Here is a 15,175-nt window from a genome sequence, read left to right as displayed (position 1 = left end):
AGGGCTGAGATTTCAGTTTAGTAAAAAGTTACTTCTTTATACATGCCTTATAGAAATATTAATTTTTATATATAATCAATGCAGAAAGCAAAAAGAACAAGGGTACAAAAAGACTTTATTAGCTAAAAAAAAGATGTGATAAGGCCATGTATAGAGAAAAAAAAATACAAATTAATAAAAAATTCTACAAAACTCTAATACCAATCACTACTATTCCTAAACACACTGTAATCCATTTTTAGAAAATGGATATGCTGCATTTTAAAGATGTTGATGAGTTCCCAAAAAATGCATTTGCTTGCTTGTTTATTCTTGCTTAAATGAAGTTGGCTCCTGTAATGAAGTTGGTCTGCCCAAATCACATGGATATTTAATTTTCAAGCAAGCGCCTCCATGTGTGATGTTAGACAGCTTGCATTTCTCTTAGTTTGTAATAAGCTTTGGCAAACCATGCCAAAGTCTATTTGCCAACTTTACTTTTTAGCTTAATATAGAGTTTGAAATAATAATAAAAAAATGTACAAGTGACTTAAAGGCTCTTTAGCATCTATATAAATAAGAACAAAGCACAAGTATGTGGGGGGAAAAAAACTGAAGAACTGAAGTTTGCAAAAAAGTGTGTGTAGCAAATGTATACATACAAGTTATATGACTGGCTGAGTGTTAATCAAACATGTAACATTACAGCTGTTTGTGTAGATATATTCAGTAGGTAATAGTAACTTAAACAGGGGAGTTGTTTCAAAAGATCATCTAATGCACCGGGGTGAGATAATGGAGCAAACAGCATGCCACAGAAGAGACCTACTGGCTACTGAACACAACGTCTCAGGTCAAGAAAGCTCTACAGCCCAAAGAGCTACTGACCATTAACATATTCATCCTGGCGACTTCAAAAATTAAACATACATTAAATGTATACCTTTCAACAAATGACATTTAACACTGTATGTGTCATTTTGCCCATTTTTCTACAGAAATGTCTGCAGTACATTAATGCAGTGCAATCCAGATAGGAAAACCTATGGCTGATGTGTTAGGTCACTTCCATGAAGAGAGCTTAGGCTTAAGGGAGGACAGTAGGCCTCATGGTGCAATGCAGGTCTGTCAGCCCTCACTAGGTTTTTGAGTTTTATTTAAAAAGAGCATTTGGATATCCATCCCCAGTGATGGAAACTCCTTACGCTCTTGTCCCTTAGCTCATGTTCCTTCTACAAACCGTGACGCACAACATCCAGTTGCCTTGGCAGCGTGAGTCGTTCTCATTGGGAACCAGTCACAGCTTACCAGAGCCGGGGGCCTGGGAAGATATTCACATACTGGCTTGTTTAAGGTCGTCGGGGTCCAGAATCACTTCGACCTCAGCCGTGGGCTCCTCACTCTTTCCTGCAAAGAAGAGCCCCATCCTCGTCATACGACACACAAACGAAATGCCATTTGGCATGGAGGGTCTTTATGCGGTGACACCATTAGCGTGCCTGTCTACCTTTGAGGCTGCAGCCATGCTGCCAGAGCTGGCTGGTGAAGAAGCGCTCTCTCACAGCCACCTGCTCGTCCCAGGCCGTTAGGATACGCTGGCGTTCCCTCTCATCCAGGGCCAGGGTGCCAGGGTGGGCCTCCTCGATGTGAGCTCTCGCCCCCTCCACGCTGAGGGCATACTGCTGCTGCCCGCACACCATGCACACCAGCAACTGGTGAACCGGGTCGTAATCCATGAGGTAGGCGCTCCTCCACTTGACCTCTGAGACAGGCTCGTCTGAGCAATCGTCGGCGGGGCTGAAACACAGCTCTGCTTCTTCTGGGTGAAAAATGCAGAGACAAGGGCAAACAAAAGACTTCTGGCTGAAAATCTTTCCACGGGTAAGGCTTTTGTTTCAAATTAAACTTTATGTTTTGTGCATAAAGTAATTACAATCTAAAAGGTTATAAAACAAGTTGAGGTTATTCTAGGTTATTATTCTAGTAGTTATTCTATCTGGCCATGAAAAGGACTTCAGACTAATAAAGTTACTTATTTCATTTTATATTTGTTTAAATATCTCAGATTTAAGGTTGAGGCTACCTTTAAAAGACATAGTCTGACACTGCTCAGGAAGGAAGTCCATTCTGTCTAGTGGAGTACTGCAAAGGCCAAAGAAAAAGAAAAATACCACACAAACTAGATTATCAACATATGAACCAATCCATGACATTTGCATATACAGTTATTGCATTATTAGGTACAGAGTGCTACACGTTTTGTGATTGTTTCCCAAACAGTAATACATCTTCCATAAGTAATATATTGCAATGTGTGCAGCAGTGTATTCAGGGGTCGTTTGTCTACCTCTTTCTCTTTCCAAAGATCATATTAACCTTGACCTTGATGTTGACATTAACCTTGCCATTGCAACTCTGCTCGAGTTGTAAGTAAAAATAAACGGGCTTCATCACATTACTCTGGGCTCCACCCTGTTTACTTCCCATACCAGACCAACTGGCTCTTTGAAGTGAAGATGTGTAACTTCTCTGTTAACATCTAACGTTTGTTTGTTTGTTTGTTTGTTTGTGTGTGTGTGTGTGTGTGTGTGCGTGCGTGCGTGCGTGCATGTGTGTATGTATGCATGGCATTGCACCTTTTTAACAGACTTAAAAGCCAAAATGGGGTATGCACCTTTCTCTTTTGTTTATTAAACCTTTCCCTTCTGTATACTCAACTAGGGTAGGGAGTTAGTGTCGTGCAGATGTTTTAATCTGTTACTCCCTCTATGTGTAGTTTATGAATATGCACAAGCCAGCATTTGAAACTAAATAATGCCAGCTTGTTGGAAATGCAGTGTTCCATGTTGCAGGGCTGGTGAGAAAAGCCTGGAGGACTTACCGCTGAGTTAACTCACTAACGTTGCTAGATGTGGGTCCTAAAAGGTTGTGTGCTCTTTCCTGGCTGAGCTCTCTTTCCCGTGCTGCCTTTCTTGCTCTTTGTTCCTGTTTCTTTATTCTCCAATGCATCCTCTTCCTTCTTACGAGCTCATCTGCATCTAGTTCTTGATTTGAGATTGCCTTAAAGTGGCTTTGATTGTTTTTTAATTTAGTCATGAAGGGCCCTCTGGTCTGGGCTTGCGGACCTGGGAACTTGGCCCGGTTCATTTGTGTGAATGTGACAGCATTTGGTCTGGGGGGTGGAGTGGGAGCACCTCCCTGCACCTGTAGCTGCCACTGCTTCACCTGAGGAGCCTCAGTAGATATTCTCTTAGCCTGTTCTGCTTCCAGAAATAGCTGCCTTCCACCATTTGAAGACTGTTGGGTAGCTGATGTAGTGGAGCTCAACACTAGATGGGAGGGAGCTGAGGTGACAGTAGCTGGAATGGCACAGCTGTCGAAGCGCGTGTGACTCACTGACCTAGCCACTGCGGGCTGATAGGTGTGAGAGTTGTCACATTTCCTCTTTACTGACTATGGGACAAAAAAAGACAATTAAAAAAACACAACAGAGACTTGCTAAATTTAGTTCTGTTCACATAAAAAGATAAACGCTAGAGTATGCACAAGTAAGAAGAAGTACATGTTACCTGAGATGGCTGTTTATGCAGCATGGTGTCTTTACTTCTCTCCTTCTCTTTGGCCTTTCTGGCCCTCTGTTGTCTTTTCATTAATCGCCAGTACTCTCTCTTCCTCTGGAGCTCGCTGCTCTCATTCAGCTGCTGACCTCCACGGGCCTCTGGGGGATGACACTGCAGAGGTCCTGTGGTCTCCCCTCGACATCCCTGTGTTCGTCTTTGCAAGGGCCTTGTTCCTGCAGCCATTGGCAGTTTAGCTCTTTCGCCTTCTGAACCTTGACCAAAGCATGAGCTTTCAGCGGGGGCAGTTCCAGCAGAAGGGAGCAGGACTGAGGAGTCCATGTGCAAAAGGACAGGGCTCTGGGCAGAAAAGTCAGGCACCTGAGCCTGAGGGGGCGGGAGACAGAGAACTGGACTCTGTTTGATCTCGAAGGCAGGCTTAGTGTCCCCCGAGAAGTCGCGCTCCACTTCTACACATAATGGAGAATGGATGAGACTTATGTCTTTATCTGTCTCCTCTTGATGACAGGGTCTCTTTTCAGTTTTACATGACTGAAGCACTTCTTCACCCATAGAAAAGGTATTGCTGTCCACAACAGAGCTAAGAGACTCTTCCAAGAGCTTCTTCATAGAGGCCACCACCAAGAGAGTTGTGGCCTGGCTGTCACCAATTTCAGCCATGGTCTCAGAAGAAGGGGAAGGTGAGGGTTTAATGTTAATATTCAGATCCTGATTTGAGAGGGAATAGACGGAATCTATTGAGGGATAACTGGGTTCTTGTTTTATGGTATCATGTGCCGCCGAGATTATACTTGGCGTAACAGCGGAAGAGGGACCACAACTCCCCAACTCCGTTCTTGTCATCCTATCCTCCTTTTCAACCTGAATAGTCTCTGTTAAGCCTTTAAGAATTTCAGGGTTTGTTGTACTGCTAGCTAGTTTTGATCTGACTAGCGGCTCAACAGTTGAAATCTTCTGACCAGTAGACCTTTGGTGAATATTCACTGAGGAATTCGTATTATATGGAAAGACATGTACAGCAGACCTGCTTCCAGCGCTGACCAGCTTTTGTGACTGAGAGACTGATGGACCAGCTAGGCTTGATGATTTTACTGCAGATGAACTGCAACTCCTAGCTGGCAGAAGAATTTCAGCCGAAGTCCCTGTGGTGGGGACAGTTAATGTACCATCTTCTCTGATAAAACCACTGATGGTCTCAGAGGCACTGGCAAGCGTGCTGTTTTTTGCTTGTGGGACTCTATGTTGGAAGCTAGTCCGAGTCGCTTGCGTTTGCTCCAGGACGCCACGGCAGCTCTCTGAGCGGCGCCTCATTGCAGCCCTCTCCTTCAGACGGGCTTTTGCTTCTGCAGAGAGCCTCGCCCTTTGCTCCCGCTTTTTGATTCGCCAGTACTCCCTTTGTTTGGCATGCCTCTCCGCGGCCGTCTCCACTTTATTATCTCCTTGTAGTATGCTGTGCCTCTTTTGATTTCGTATAAACTTATGCTGCAGCCGTTTGGATTGGTTAGTCACCTGGGCAGTGCTCAAAGTCTGCTGAGAAACCCCAGAATGCATCGAAATATTATTTGGTTTTGTGCCTTGCAAGTGATTAGCTCTCGTAGCCAAAACCGGTGAGAAGTTTTTGGTTACTGGCCCTTGAGTGTCACCTGATTGCTGTTTGTGTGATGATAAAATGTCACTTTCCATTTTGACTGTAAAATGAACGGGTTTTCCATCACTCAGTATTAGGTCAACAGACATAACAGAGTTATGTTGCTTGGCTCCTTTCGAAGCCATTGTGTTGACCGAGAATAAAGAACGTGCAGGAGCCAAGCGGGAATGCTTCCCAGTATCCTGCTGTCCTTTACTAAAACACTGCATCCTCTCCCTGTCCTTCTTTAGCTTTTCAGCACGTTTTGCTCTTTGCTCTCTCTTTTTGATACGCCAGCTCTCCCTACGTTTTGCAGCCTTCTCCTCTTCACTCATGGGCACTTTAACAGTTCTGTGCAGGCCTGTGCTGCATTCTGGGACATACACACATGCTTTTCTATTTGTGTTGGCACCTTTTCCCCCTAGACTGCGCAGGTCTTTATGGACCTTATATTCCCCAAAGGCCAAGGATCTGGGTGGAGCACAGTTTTTAATCTGCGGCTTTTCTATTCTGCTGTACTCTGGTGTAACCTGGGGAACAGGGCCTGGCTGAGAAATGCCTGAGAGTTTGTCATTAAAGGTTGAAAATTTATTCTGTGTCTGTCGAGTTTCTGTGTTGCTTAGGTGTACCCTGTGTTGTTTGGGTGCTGCAGCCACTGGTAAGTCCTTGGTAAGTGGCACCCCATTGAGTTTTATTATGGTACCATCCACATTTGATTCTTCAGTTTGGTATGAACCATTAGTAGAGAGCAAAGCAGGATGAAAGTTGGAATGAGGTATATCTGACACATGTTTATCTGTGAGACTGGGCACTGTAAATACGGATCTATAGCTGCCAGTCTTTGGAGCTCTGGGCGTCTTCTTGGCAAGAGACAATCTTGCTCTCTGCTCCCTTTTCTTAGTCCTCCAGTACTCCCTTTTACAAGCAAGAGTGACTTCATCAAATTCTGATACTGGTCGATAGCGTTGCCTACTCAAGGTCTTTGTCTTAGACATACCTGCTGTTTGGTCATGTCATCCTTATCACAGTTTACTGATGTACATATCAAACTCCATTGTGTCCTAAAGGGCAGGGAAAGGGATGTTTTAGAGAACCTTTTTTTGTCACATTTTGCTTTAAGTGAGGTTGTTCTCCTTTTTTCAGGCCACTTTCACTGCAAAAGTGAAATGTAGCTTCCAACTCTTGAAGCAGCGGACAATGGCATAACCTGCATCAACAAAAAAGAATGGAAAAAGATGTTAGCTATGAAGATTCACTTTTGGCTTTAGCACGATTAAAAAAAAACAAAAAAAAAAAACCTTAATTAACGTTTTTTAAAGCTCAGTCAAAAAAAAATATTTCAGGTATAGTCTTAAGAATTGAACAATATAGAACCCCCACCCACATGATTTTACAGCCTTAGAATTATAATCTGTAAAATCACACTCCTGAACTGATTTAGCAGTAAATGGTTTATTTCTGTATCTAAAATATATAGTACATACAAAATGAGGTATTGAAAATGTAATGATTAATTGTTTCTAAAGTCTCAGTACTGCTATTTTGTTAATTAGCTAACGATTTGTCTGCTACTGATTTATGTAGTACGGTTAATAAGGAAGAAAAGCCAAAAAAATGAAGAAATAAAACGAACAAATGAGGGCAAGATAACATACTTAATGTGCAAATGGGATAATCGTGACGCAGAGACGTCAGTCACTTTAAGCCTGTATCTCAATCAGTGTTCAAATCGTTTATTTTAAACATTCCCTCTTTAATGTCGACCTTTGACCATTGTCTATCATGTCTAAAGGAATACACGTTGATTAAAAAAAGAAACTGCGTTTAAAAACAAGATGAATACAACGGTATTTCACTGCGTTTACGGTAGCAGTCTTCAACCCCAAGCTACAATGGACAATTTCTTCCTCTTCTCTCCTCACAGGCTCCTCTGTCTTCGTGTCGGAGGCTGACTTGATGTTTGCAGCGAAAACACACGGCAACTGAACGCGATCGTTTAGACCTGCGTAAAAAAAAAACATGCATGCGTATTACCTGGTAGTTACACCTAACTTTCCGGGACTGTTTACAGACGTTTAAACGTTAAAGCACAGTCACAGGATACTGCAGCCACTTCCCGAAACAGCCCTTCTCCGTCGCTGCCATGTAGTGAAAAGTACCAGGATGTGAGACCGGCGAGGACCTCACCGCTGGTGTGTGTGTGTGTGTGTGTGTGTGTGTGTGTGTGTGTGTGTGTGTACGCTGCGTAACGCATGAACGGACAGGGCTCTTAAAGCCGCAGTACGCATGAACGGATAGGGCTCTTAAAGCCGCAGTACGCTCCCCTGCCGACCCACGGGACGAGCAATTCGGGCAACGGTGTAATGGTAATGGAATTGTTCTGTCACCTTAGTTCCACAATTCCTCATATACAAACGTCAAATTGCCGAATATAAACAAGATACGCATATACAAAATGTTTTTGAAACAAGTTCTGTTTAACTGTACAGTTCAATATATGTTGAATGGTAAATTCGGGGATATATATTCATTAATATAAGCTACTGTGTTTGCTATCATTAATAAATTGTCTAAATAATTTTACTGTCTATTGTGTGCGACCTAAACGAAATGTGTTCCATATGATAAAAATCTCTCTATTTAGTAGCAAAATAGATGACTATACTTACGATTCACTGGAATGTAAACGCAATATTATATCGCATAAAACACACATAGTAACTACATTATGAATGGCTATTTTTCAAGAATTTTTGTGTGAGGAACAAGTATAGTTACGGCGACACAAGCCCAAATTACATTAAAAGATCGCACTTCTATTTTCCTAATCACGCAGGACATGAACACCTGCTATATCTGACTGGCCCCACGGAACAAACGTCACTGCGTGAGAGCCGCTACTGTCTCTTTAAATTTACCCAGGAGCCCCTTAAGGAGCCCCAGGGGCCCCAAGCTCGGCTCCCCACCCTGAAGACAAGCGGAGCCTCAAAATACACACAGAAGGCCACTTGGAGTGATCGAACATTTGACAAGCTTTTAATAAGACTTCGACCGGGGTGAAGTGCGACCTGAACTCACGCCGACACTTAAAAGTTCACTCAATTTCAACCCAAAACAGCGCTGTGAAGGTATAGTGCACAGACAGACGCTGCACACACTGTAAATGGGTGAATGCGTGCTCCCGAAATTTTCCCAACCGTCTGCCGAATGCTGCCACGAAATCCTCCGGTCGTGACACTGTTACGCACAAGGAGTGGAAGCCGTGTTCCGTCCGATAACGCAAGGTAGGCATGGAAGCAAAGGAGTCCAAGGAGTCGGAGCCCGAAGTCCACAGCGCTGAGCAGACAGAATCTCTCTCATTAATAATAAGCGCTGAGGAAGGGGAGGCGACAGCGCAGCGGGGCGCCTTGGGAGACCTTTCGGCAGGTAAAAGATTGCTGCGTTAAAATGTTACGGTTGAACCTTACGGTCGATGTGTGCGGCGTTGGTCCGGGTGCCGAACAATAGCGCGCAGCGGCATGGCCCCTCGCTTCTCGGGCTCCACTATAAACAAAGGCGGAGTGCCATGCTGGTTCTACTGCGAATCTTAGTCGCCACCCAGCGGAAATCGGCAGCGCATCAAATAGTGTCGCCACCCCCCCTGTGCTGTACACAATGTGGCCCTGCGGAAATAAAGGGTTCCTCGATTGGAATAAGCAGCCTAAGGGCTGTGTGGGCCTAGAGCTCATCTGCCGTAAAACAGTTTTAAAAAGCACAAATAAAGCAAGCCACGCAGCTTATTCTTTTTATGAGAACAACACGCTTTCGTTAATCCTGTTTATAGCTGTTGCAAGGACTGAATTAATGTACGTAGAATAGTTGTTAAAGGAAAGAAAACGTGGTCAGGTTAATGTTGTGTGGTTTTTGTTCTGCTTCAGGTGATAATGATATGACCAACGGTCACATAGGGGATGACAGCCAATCCGGTCTGATTGCATCTGTGTGCTCTCCTGGCACGAGCTACTGGAGTGTCTCGGAGAGCCCCAACTCCCCTTTCCTGCTGTCCCCCATCCCGGGGCCGTCCGGACACAAGCCAGCTCCGACCAAACCTGCACGGGCTTCGCGGCCTGGCCACAGCCGTATACCTGGACGGGACCACCGCCGCTACTACCACGAATACTGGCGGAGCGAGTACCTGATGGACTTCGATCCGAGGAGGCACGGCATGATCTGCATGGTGTGTGGGAGCTCGCTGGCCACGCTCAAGCTCAGCACCATCAAACGCCACATCCGGCAGAAGCATCCCGACTCGCTGCTCTGGAGCGTGTCCGACAAGGAGGTGATCCGCTCTGGCTGGGAGAGCCACCTCAACATGGAGAGCAGTCAGAGGCCTTTTTGCTCCGAGCCGGCCGTCGCCTCCAAGCCGGAGGAGACGCTGAGCTGCGCAAAGCTGCATTCGGCAGGTGTGCGTGAGTGCATGCTTTTGCTTTGAAGTTTAGTTTCTGTTAAAGTGTGCTGTGTGATTCCTGCATTTGCTATCTCACTGCCTGAGAATCTTTATAGATTGCAGCTGCTCTGTGAGATGCATGCAGTTGGGTGTGTATGTGTAGATCTTTTTATTCATATCCGGACACACTTAAAACTGTAGGCTCTATAGCAATCCCTACGTCCTTAAAGTCTGCCTATCTGAACAATTTTTTCCCTGTATGAGCAATCTTTAACAAACTATGCCAGGATATAACCTGAGGTGACATGATTATACTGACACATTTTTAATGACCTTTGTCAAGGTCCCATGGCTGTTTCATTGCAAAGTTTTAGGGGACAATATTTCTGTAACTATTTAAAACACAGTTAAAAATACTTGCAAACGTCTCAAAATCTGTCTTACTATCTGGGCTCTGGTAGTTTCACCATTCACTATTTTCTGAGGCCATTTATGACTGTCACTGCTTCATTTTCTGTCATCATCCAACATAACTTCTTTTGGATACACAGTTATTGCAAGTCATGTCCTTCTGATCCACCCTCTCTAGCTCCCCCTGCAGGTGAGCCTTGCAGTGGTGCGACACCGAAGCGCCAGCTCCAGTCCCGGGCTAGCCAGGTGAGCTCCTCTCCGCCATCCCCGGAGCGAAGGGGCCCGTCGGCACAGATGCTGGAGCGTTACTTGAACGACTCATTGCACGCCTGGTTCCGCCAGGAGTTCCTGATGGAGTACCAGGTGGAGGCGGGTCGCCTTGTGTGCATGGTATGCGGCCGTCCGCTGCCCTCTCTGCACCTGGACCACATCAAGAGCCACGTGCTGGAGCTTCACCCCGACTCACTGGTGTACAGTGCTGAGGAGAAACACTGTGTGCTGCAGACGTGGGCGCAGATGCATGGTGAGGCTCCCTAGAATGTGTGTGTGTGTTACACAGGGAGACCCTAGAGATGATGGAGAACCATGAAATGAGAAAGAACGTTTGTGAAGGTGGATGATAAGACGGTGGGCAGAACAGTGTGAAGCTGACACAGGAGTTGGAAGATAGGAAGCCAGAATAAAGGGAGATGGGGGGGGGGGGTGTTAAATTTTTTGATTGTGAAGAAAAAGAAAACGTGGTCAGATGTAGAGGGAGGAACTGGAAAGAGTCGATGTGTGAAAATAGAAGGTTAGATTAGCTACAGTACAGTTTGTAAAGGGGGAAGCTATATTAAGATTAAATATTTACAATTTACATTTATAGTTTACAGTGTAAAACTGAAAGTAAACTGCAAAATTAAATTTGAATGAAAGGCCATGTTCGGTGTACATGGAAGTGTTCCTAACATGTGTTTAAACATGATGGTATGAATTATAACAAGAGTGCCTTGTATTTCCTTTCCGCATGTCCTCGATTCCTCCCAAAGATTCAGATTCTACAAGAGACTTTTTCAAATCAGAGCCAGACACCAAAGATCTGACCGAGAACAACTCAGTCCAGTTCTTCCCCTCAGAGACACAGCCTCTCCAGGACGGCTTAGAGCCGTACATGGCGGGGGAAGGGGAGCCATCAGGTGCGAGGAGGAAGCCGAACGCCATGCCACGACCCCTTCCCCGCCAGAAACTGAGGAACGGGTGCCCCTGGCGCTTGCGGCTGGACTACCTAGTGGCACTCGGGCCCCCCGGCAGGCCGGGCTGCTACTGCATGGTGTGCTCGGAGCAGCTGCCGCTGGCCAGAGTCAGCAGCTTCCGGAGGCACATCCAGGAACGCCACCCGGAGACCAGCGGCCTCAGCCGCAGAGAGAGGGAAGACATAGCCAGCGCGTGGACAGAGGAAGGGGTCGGGGGGGAGCCAGCCATGCAGACAGAACAGAGTAAAGGCTAACAAACACACACACACTACATGAGTTGGGCACAATTTGAGGTAGAAAAATTCACAATTTGAGGTAGAAAAATCAAAGGAATTCCTAACTGCCTGAAATAACCAGTCTGATGTTGAAAGCAAGTGTGGTTGAACTTGAATTGAATTTATAAAGATGTATCCTATAATGAAAGAAATGAATGTGATTCCTCTACTTTGAAAATGCCATGCTGAACTGCAGGTGGCACTTACTGCCTCTCTCTGTGTTTTGTGAAAGCCCTCCCCAGCGACAACGCCCCTGATCCCGCCGATGGACAGGCAACGTCGGCTCAACCTGCCGGGCCGAGCGCCTCCGAAGCAGAGGATAGCGTGGGACCCAAAGTCCTGTCTGCCCCGGGTCGCCACGGCCACTACCCCGGAAAGGACCAGAGGCGTAACTACCAGGTTCGCTGGCGGATGGAGTACCTCATGGACTACGACTGCAGGAGGCACGGCCTGATCTGCATGGTGTGCGGCGCCACGCTGGCCACGCTGAAGGTGAGCACCATCAAGCGCCATATCCAGCAAGTGCACCCGCGCTCGCTGGACTACAGCGCTGAGGAGAAGCAGAGCGCCCTGCACAGCTACAACCAGACCGCCCTGCACTTCGTCCACTCCGACGACTGCTTCTCAGCCGCGGAGCATGGCGCCGGAGCCCAGGTCGGGCAGGCCAGCTGTTACAGCACTTGACAGAAGGCGGGGACGTGGAGTGTTTTCTTTCGCTCAGGAAGTTGATCGCTGGAAGAAGCCAAAAAATGAAAAGATCTCCATAGCTTTTTTTGTTTTTGTTCTCGGGAATGTATGTTTAAAAAAAACTATAAACTTACTGTGCACTTTTTGTTTCCTCTAACAGTTTTCTGTAAAAGGGGTCATTTGACAGCAGTAATTAAGTTGTGAGCACCTGTTAAAACAGGCAGTCCTTGCTGTGCTGGCATAGAGAATTTGAGTTGGGGAGTTTTTTAAAGCGCTTCCTACACAAGAAAAATTTAGTCACGGGACTAAATCGAGAGGTTTTTTTTTTCCTAAGCACCTTTTTATGCATCATAGTTTGTACAGTTGTTGCTGCAGATTACGTGGGTTAAAGCGCTAGAGCGATCGTTTTACATGGGGTCAGCACTGTCTGTGGGTGGCACATTCTGCACTTAAGAAAACACTGCGCTCAGATGCCACGGGGACCATCGCAAAGCATGGACATCTAGAGTGGCACCTTATAAGACACGTACTGTGTGCAGTTCCTTTGATTTCAGACTTTTTCCATTCCGATGTACCACATAATTAATACCATTAATCAACAAAGAAACTGCAAATATGGAAAGGTTATTTCTTGAGTTGGTATGCGGTTTTCAAAAGACTGAAGGTCTTAATTACTTTAACAGAATGGGTCTGGGGAAAATGCAGTTTACACATTTTTCATTTATCAGATTTAGTCAGTTAGCCAAGATAGGGTTGATGTCCAGGTTTGGCATTGGAGCTATAGGGCCAACATAGTTTACGAACACCGGAAGCTTATGACAACCAAATATGTGTGGAAATCAGTGATCACTGCAATTCTTTCAAACTGCGTCAATTTGTTTGGATGCAGTAACTTCAAAATATGATATATATATATATATATATATATATATATATATGTGTGTGTGTGTGTGTGTGTGTGTGTGTGTGTGTGTGTGTGTGTGTGTGTGTGTGTGTGTGTGTGTGTGTGTGTGAAATATGGTATATATATTTGAAAAGCCTAAAACTAATGGCGGGCATTTGAGTTTGATATATACATAAAACCAGTGAGGCTAATGTATGATTATGTATGGATGTTTGTTATGCTCATTGGCAGTCATAACCTTCCAGTGTAAACTAGTTATGTTGGCCTCAAAGGTCCAGTGCAAAACTCGACCCCAAACCTCTCTTAAATGACAGACTATATTTGAAATAACGGGACTATTTATGTGTGTTTCACTTGTCTGTGAACCATTCCAAGTGCAGGCAGTGGTGTAAAGTTTAGGTTAAATACGTAAGTACTGCAGTGAATTTATATCACCCAGCTGCTTTCACTAACTCTACCGAATGGCATGAGCTAATTATCAAAACCTAGTGGCAGAAGGGCCATGCTGGAGTGGAAGTTCCCTTTCTACTGCATGCTTTTGAGTGTAGGCAGACACTCCGTGCTCTGTATCATAACTGAAAAGAGGGACACAAGTCCACGTCTCAGGGAGTGTGTGCGCTATCCGGGCTTGCCTTTACATGCTCTTAGTGGATTGGCTGATGATTCTAGTACAGAAGATGCAACTAAATCAAAATGGAATTGCAGCCTAACACAAAAGGCAAAGTGAGTGAACCGAGACTGCCCAGTGATTTATATCAGGCTTTTCCTTAATCAGTCCTGCCATTCCTGTTATACACTTAAGCAGTTGAGGTAAGGTCTGCATGGTGTTGGTAAGTGTGGGAGGGCATAGTGTGGGAGTGGATAGATAGATTCTGTGACTTTTCCCATGTTTAAGCACTTAAAGCTTGTGTTTGTTTTGCCCAGTCGAACTCTAGCATTGGTGTTTGGACTCCAGATGTCAGAGGTTGAGCAATTGCACAGGGCCAAGCCTCAGTGAGCCAGAGGGCAAAGATCACATTCTGTTCAAGCTTTTACACACACACACACATATACATACACATATATATATAAATATATATATACACACACACACACACACACACACACACACACACACACACACACACACACACACACACACACACACACACACACACACATATATATATATATATATATATATATATATATATATATATATATATATATATATATATATATATACACACACACACACACACATCTCGCTATATATATATAGCGAGATATGTGTGTATATATATATATATATATATATATATAGAGAGAGAGAGAGAGAGAGAGAGAGAGAGAGAGAGAGAGCGTGCCTTGCAAAAGTATTCAACCCTTAAAAGTCATCATACCCATCTGAATTAGAAATGACACTGAAATGGCAATTTCACACATTCATATTTTATTTTAAAAGATTGATGCTCAAAATTAATTTAAAGTGATATTGGTTTTATGTTAGAAAATATTCTGTGATAAAAATGATTAATTGGAAAATGCTGTTTGCATAAGTGTTCAACCATCATTCGCTGGAAGCTCCAAGCTTACCCAGATGAATAGCAGTGCCCTTGGGAGGACAAAACTGGCCTCTATCTGTGAATATATATATATATATTCCAAAGTTTGGAATGTGAATACCATTGGTCAGATTATGAATCTGAAGGAAAGCTGTGAAAATGAAGACCAAAGAGCATTATAAGAAAATTAGAGATAAAGTTATAGACATGCAAAAGACAGGATATGAAAGGCTACAAAATAGTACCCAAGTGTTTGGACCTCCCAGTGACATTGTTGGTTTGTGAGGTAACAGAAGCTGCGACACACCAACCAGGCACTAAACAAGACTGTTCCTCAAAACTCATCGTCACCACAAGAAGGGGACTGGTGAGGGAAGCCACAGACAGGCCAGCAATCACCTTGAAGGAAGTACTGATTTCTGCAGCTCATAGTAGACTGAAGGTGACGGTCAGCGATGTCAAGAGGTCCGGCTAAAATATGCATTTTGTTGTCGGATGAAACAAATATGGAG

At 44.7% G+C, this 15,175-nt stretch overlaps 2 protein-coding genes across 5 annotated transcripts; one reads left to right on the top strand and one right to left on the bottom strand.

The window, feature by feature from the left end:
* Positions 1-98: 98 nt before the first annotated feature.
* Positions 99-8,756, bottom strand: si:dkey-28a3.2 (uncharacterized). 3 transcript variants are annotated; one of them, XM_027017254.3, is made up of 7 exons: positions 8,652-8,756; positions 6,840-7,186; positions 3,549-6,391; positions 2,861-3,432; positions 2,063-2,121; positions 1,487-1,798; positions 99-1,386 (listed from the first exon to the last, which is right to left on the bottom strand). In XM_027017254.3, the coding sequence occupies exons 3-7, from the start codon at positions 6,177-6,179 to the stop codon at positions 1,313-1,315; spliced, it is 3,648 nt and encodes a 1,215-aa protein (XP_026873055.3). In that variant the 5' UTR covers positions 6,180-6,391; positions 6,840-7,186; positions 8,652-8,756; the 3' UTR covers positions 99-1,312. The 3 variants fall into 3 exon arrangements, with proteins under 3 accessions (XP_026873055.3, XP_026873053.3, XP_026873056.3); XM_027017252.3 differs by lacking the exons at positions 6,840-7,186; positions 8,652-8,756 and adding an exon at positions 7,219-7,368; XM_027017255.3 differs by lacking the exons at positions 6,840-7,186; positions 8,652-8,756 and adding an exon at positions 7,219-7,368 and having other exon boundaries at positions 1,487-1,795.
* zfta (zinc finger translocation associated) lies at positions 7,549-14,226 on the top strand. Of its 2 annotated transcripts, none has more exons than XM_035519830.2 (5): positions 7,549-8,610; positions 9,102-9,632; positions 10,200-10,544; positions 11,050-11,496; positions 11,761-14,226. In XM_035519830.2, exons 1-5 carry the CDS (start codon positions 8,475-8,477, stop codon positions 12,210-12,212), a joined length of 1,911 nt encoding a protein of 636 aa, XP_035375723.1. In that variant the 5' UTR covers positions 7,549-8,474; the 3' UTR covers positions 12,213-14,226. The 2 variants fall into 2 exon arrangements, with proteins under 2 accessions (XP_035375723.1, XP_035375724.1); XM_035519831.2 differs by having other exon boundaries at positions 7,555-8,610; positions 9,102-9,626.
* The last annotated feature ends 949 nt before the right edge of the window (positions 14,227-15,175 follow it).

Source organism: Electrophorus electricus, chromosome 13, assembly GCF_041902795.1.
Source record: "Electrophorus electricus isolate QZ-2024a chromosome 13, ASM4190279v1, whole genome shotgun sequence".
In the NCBI taxonomy this organism is placed as follows: domain Eukaryota; kingdom Metazoa; phylum Chordata; class Actinopteri; order Gymnotiformes; family Gymnotidae; genus Electrophorus; species Electrophorus electricus.
This window is presented reverse-complemented; position numbering and strand designations above follow the sequence as displayed.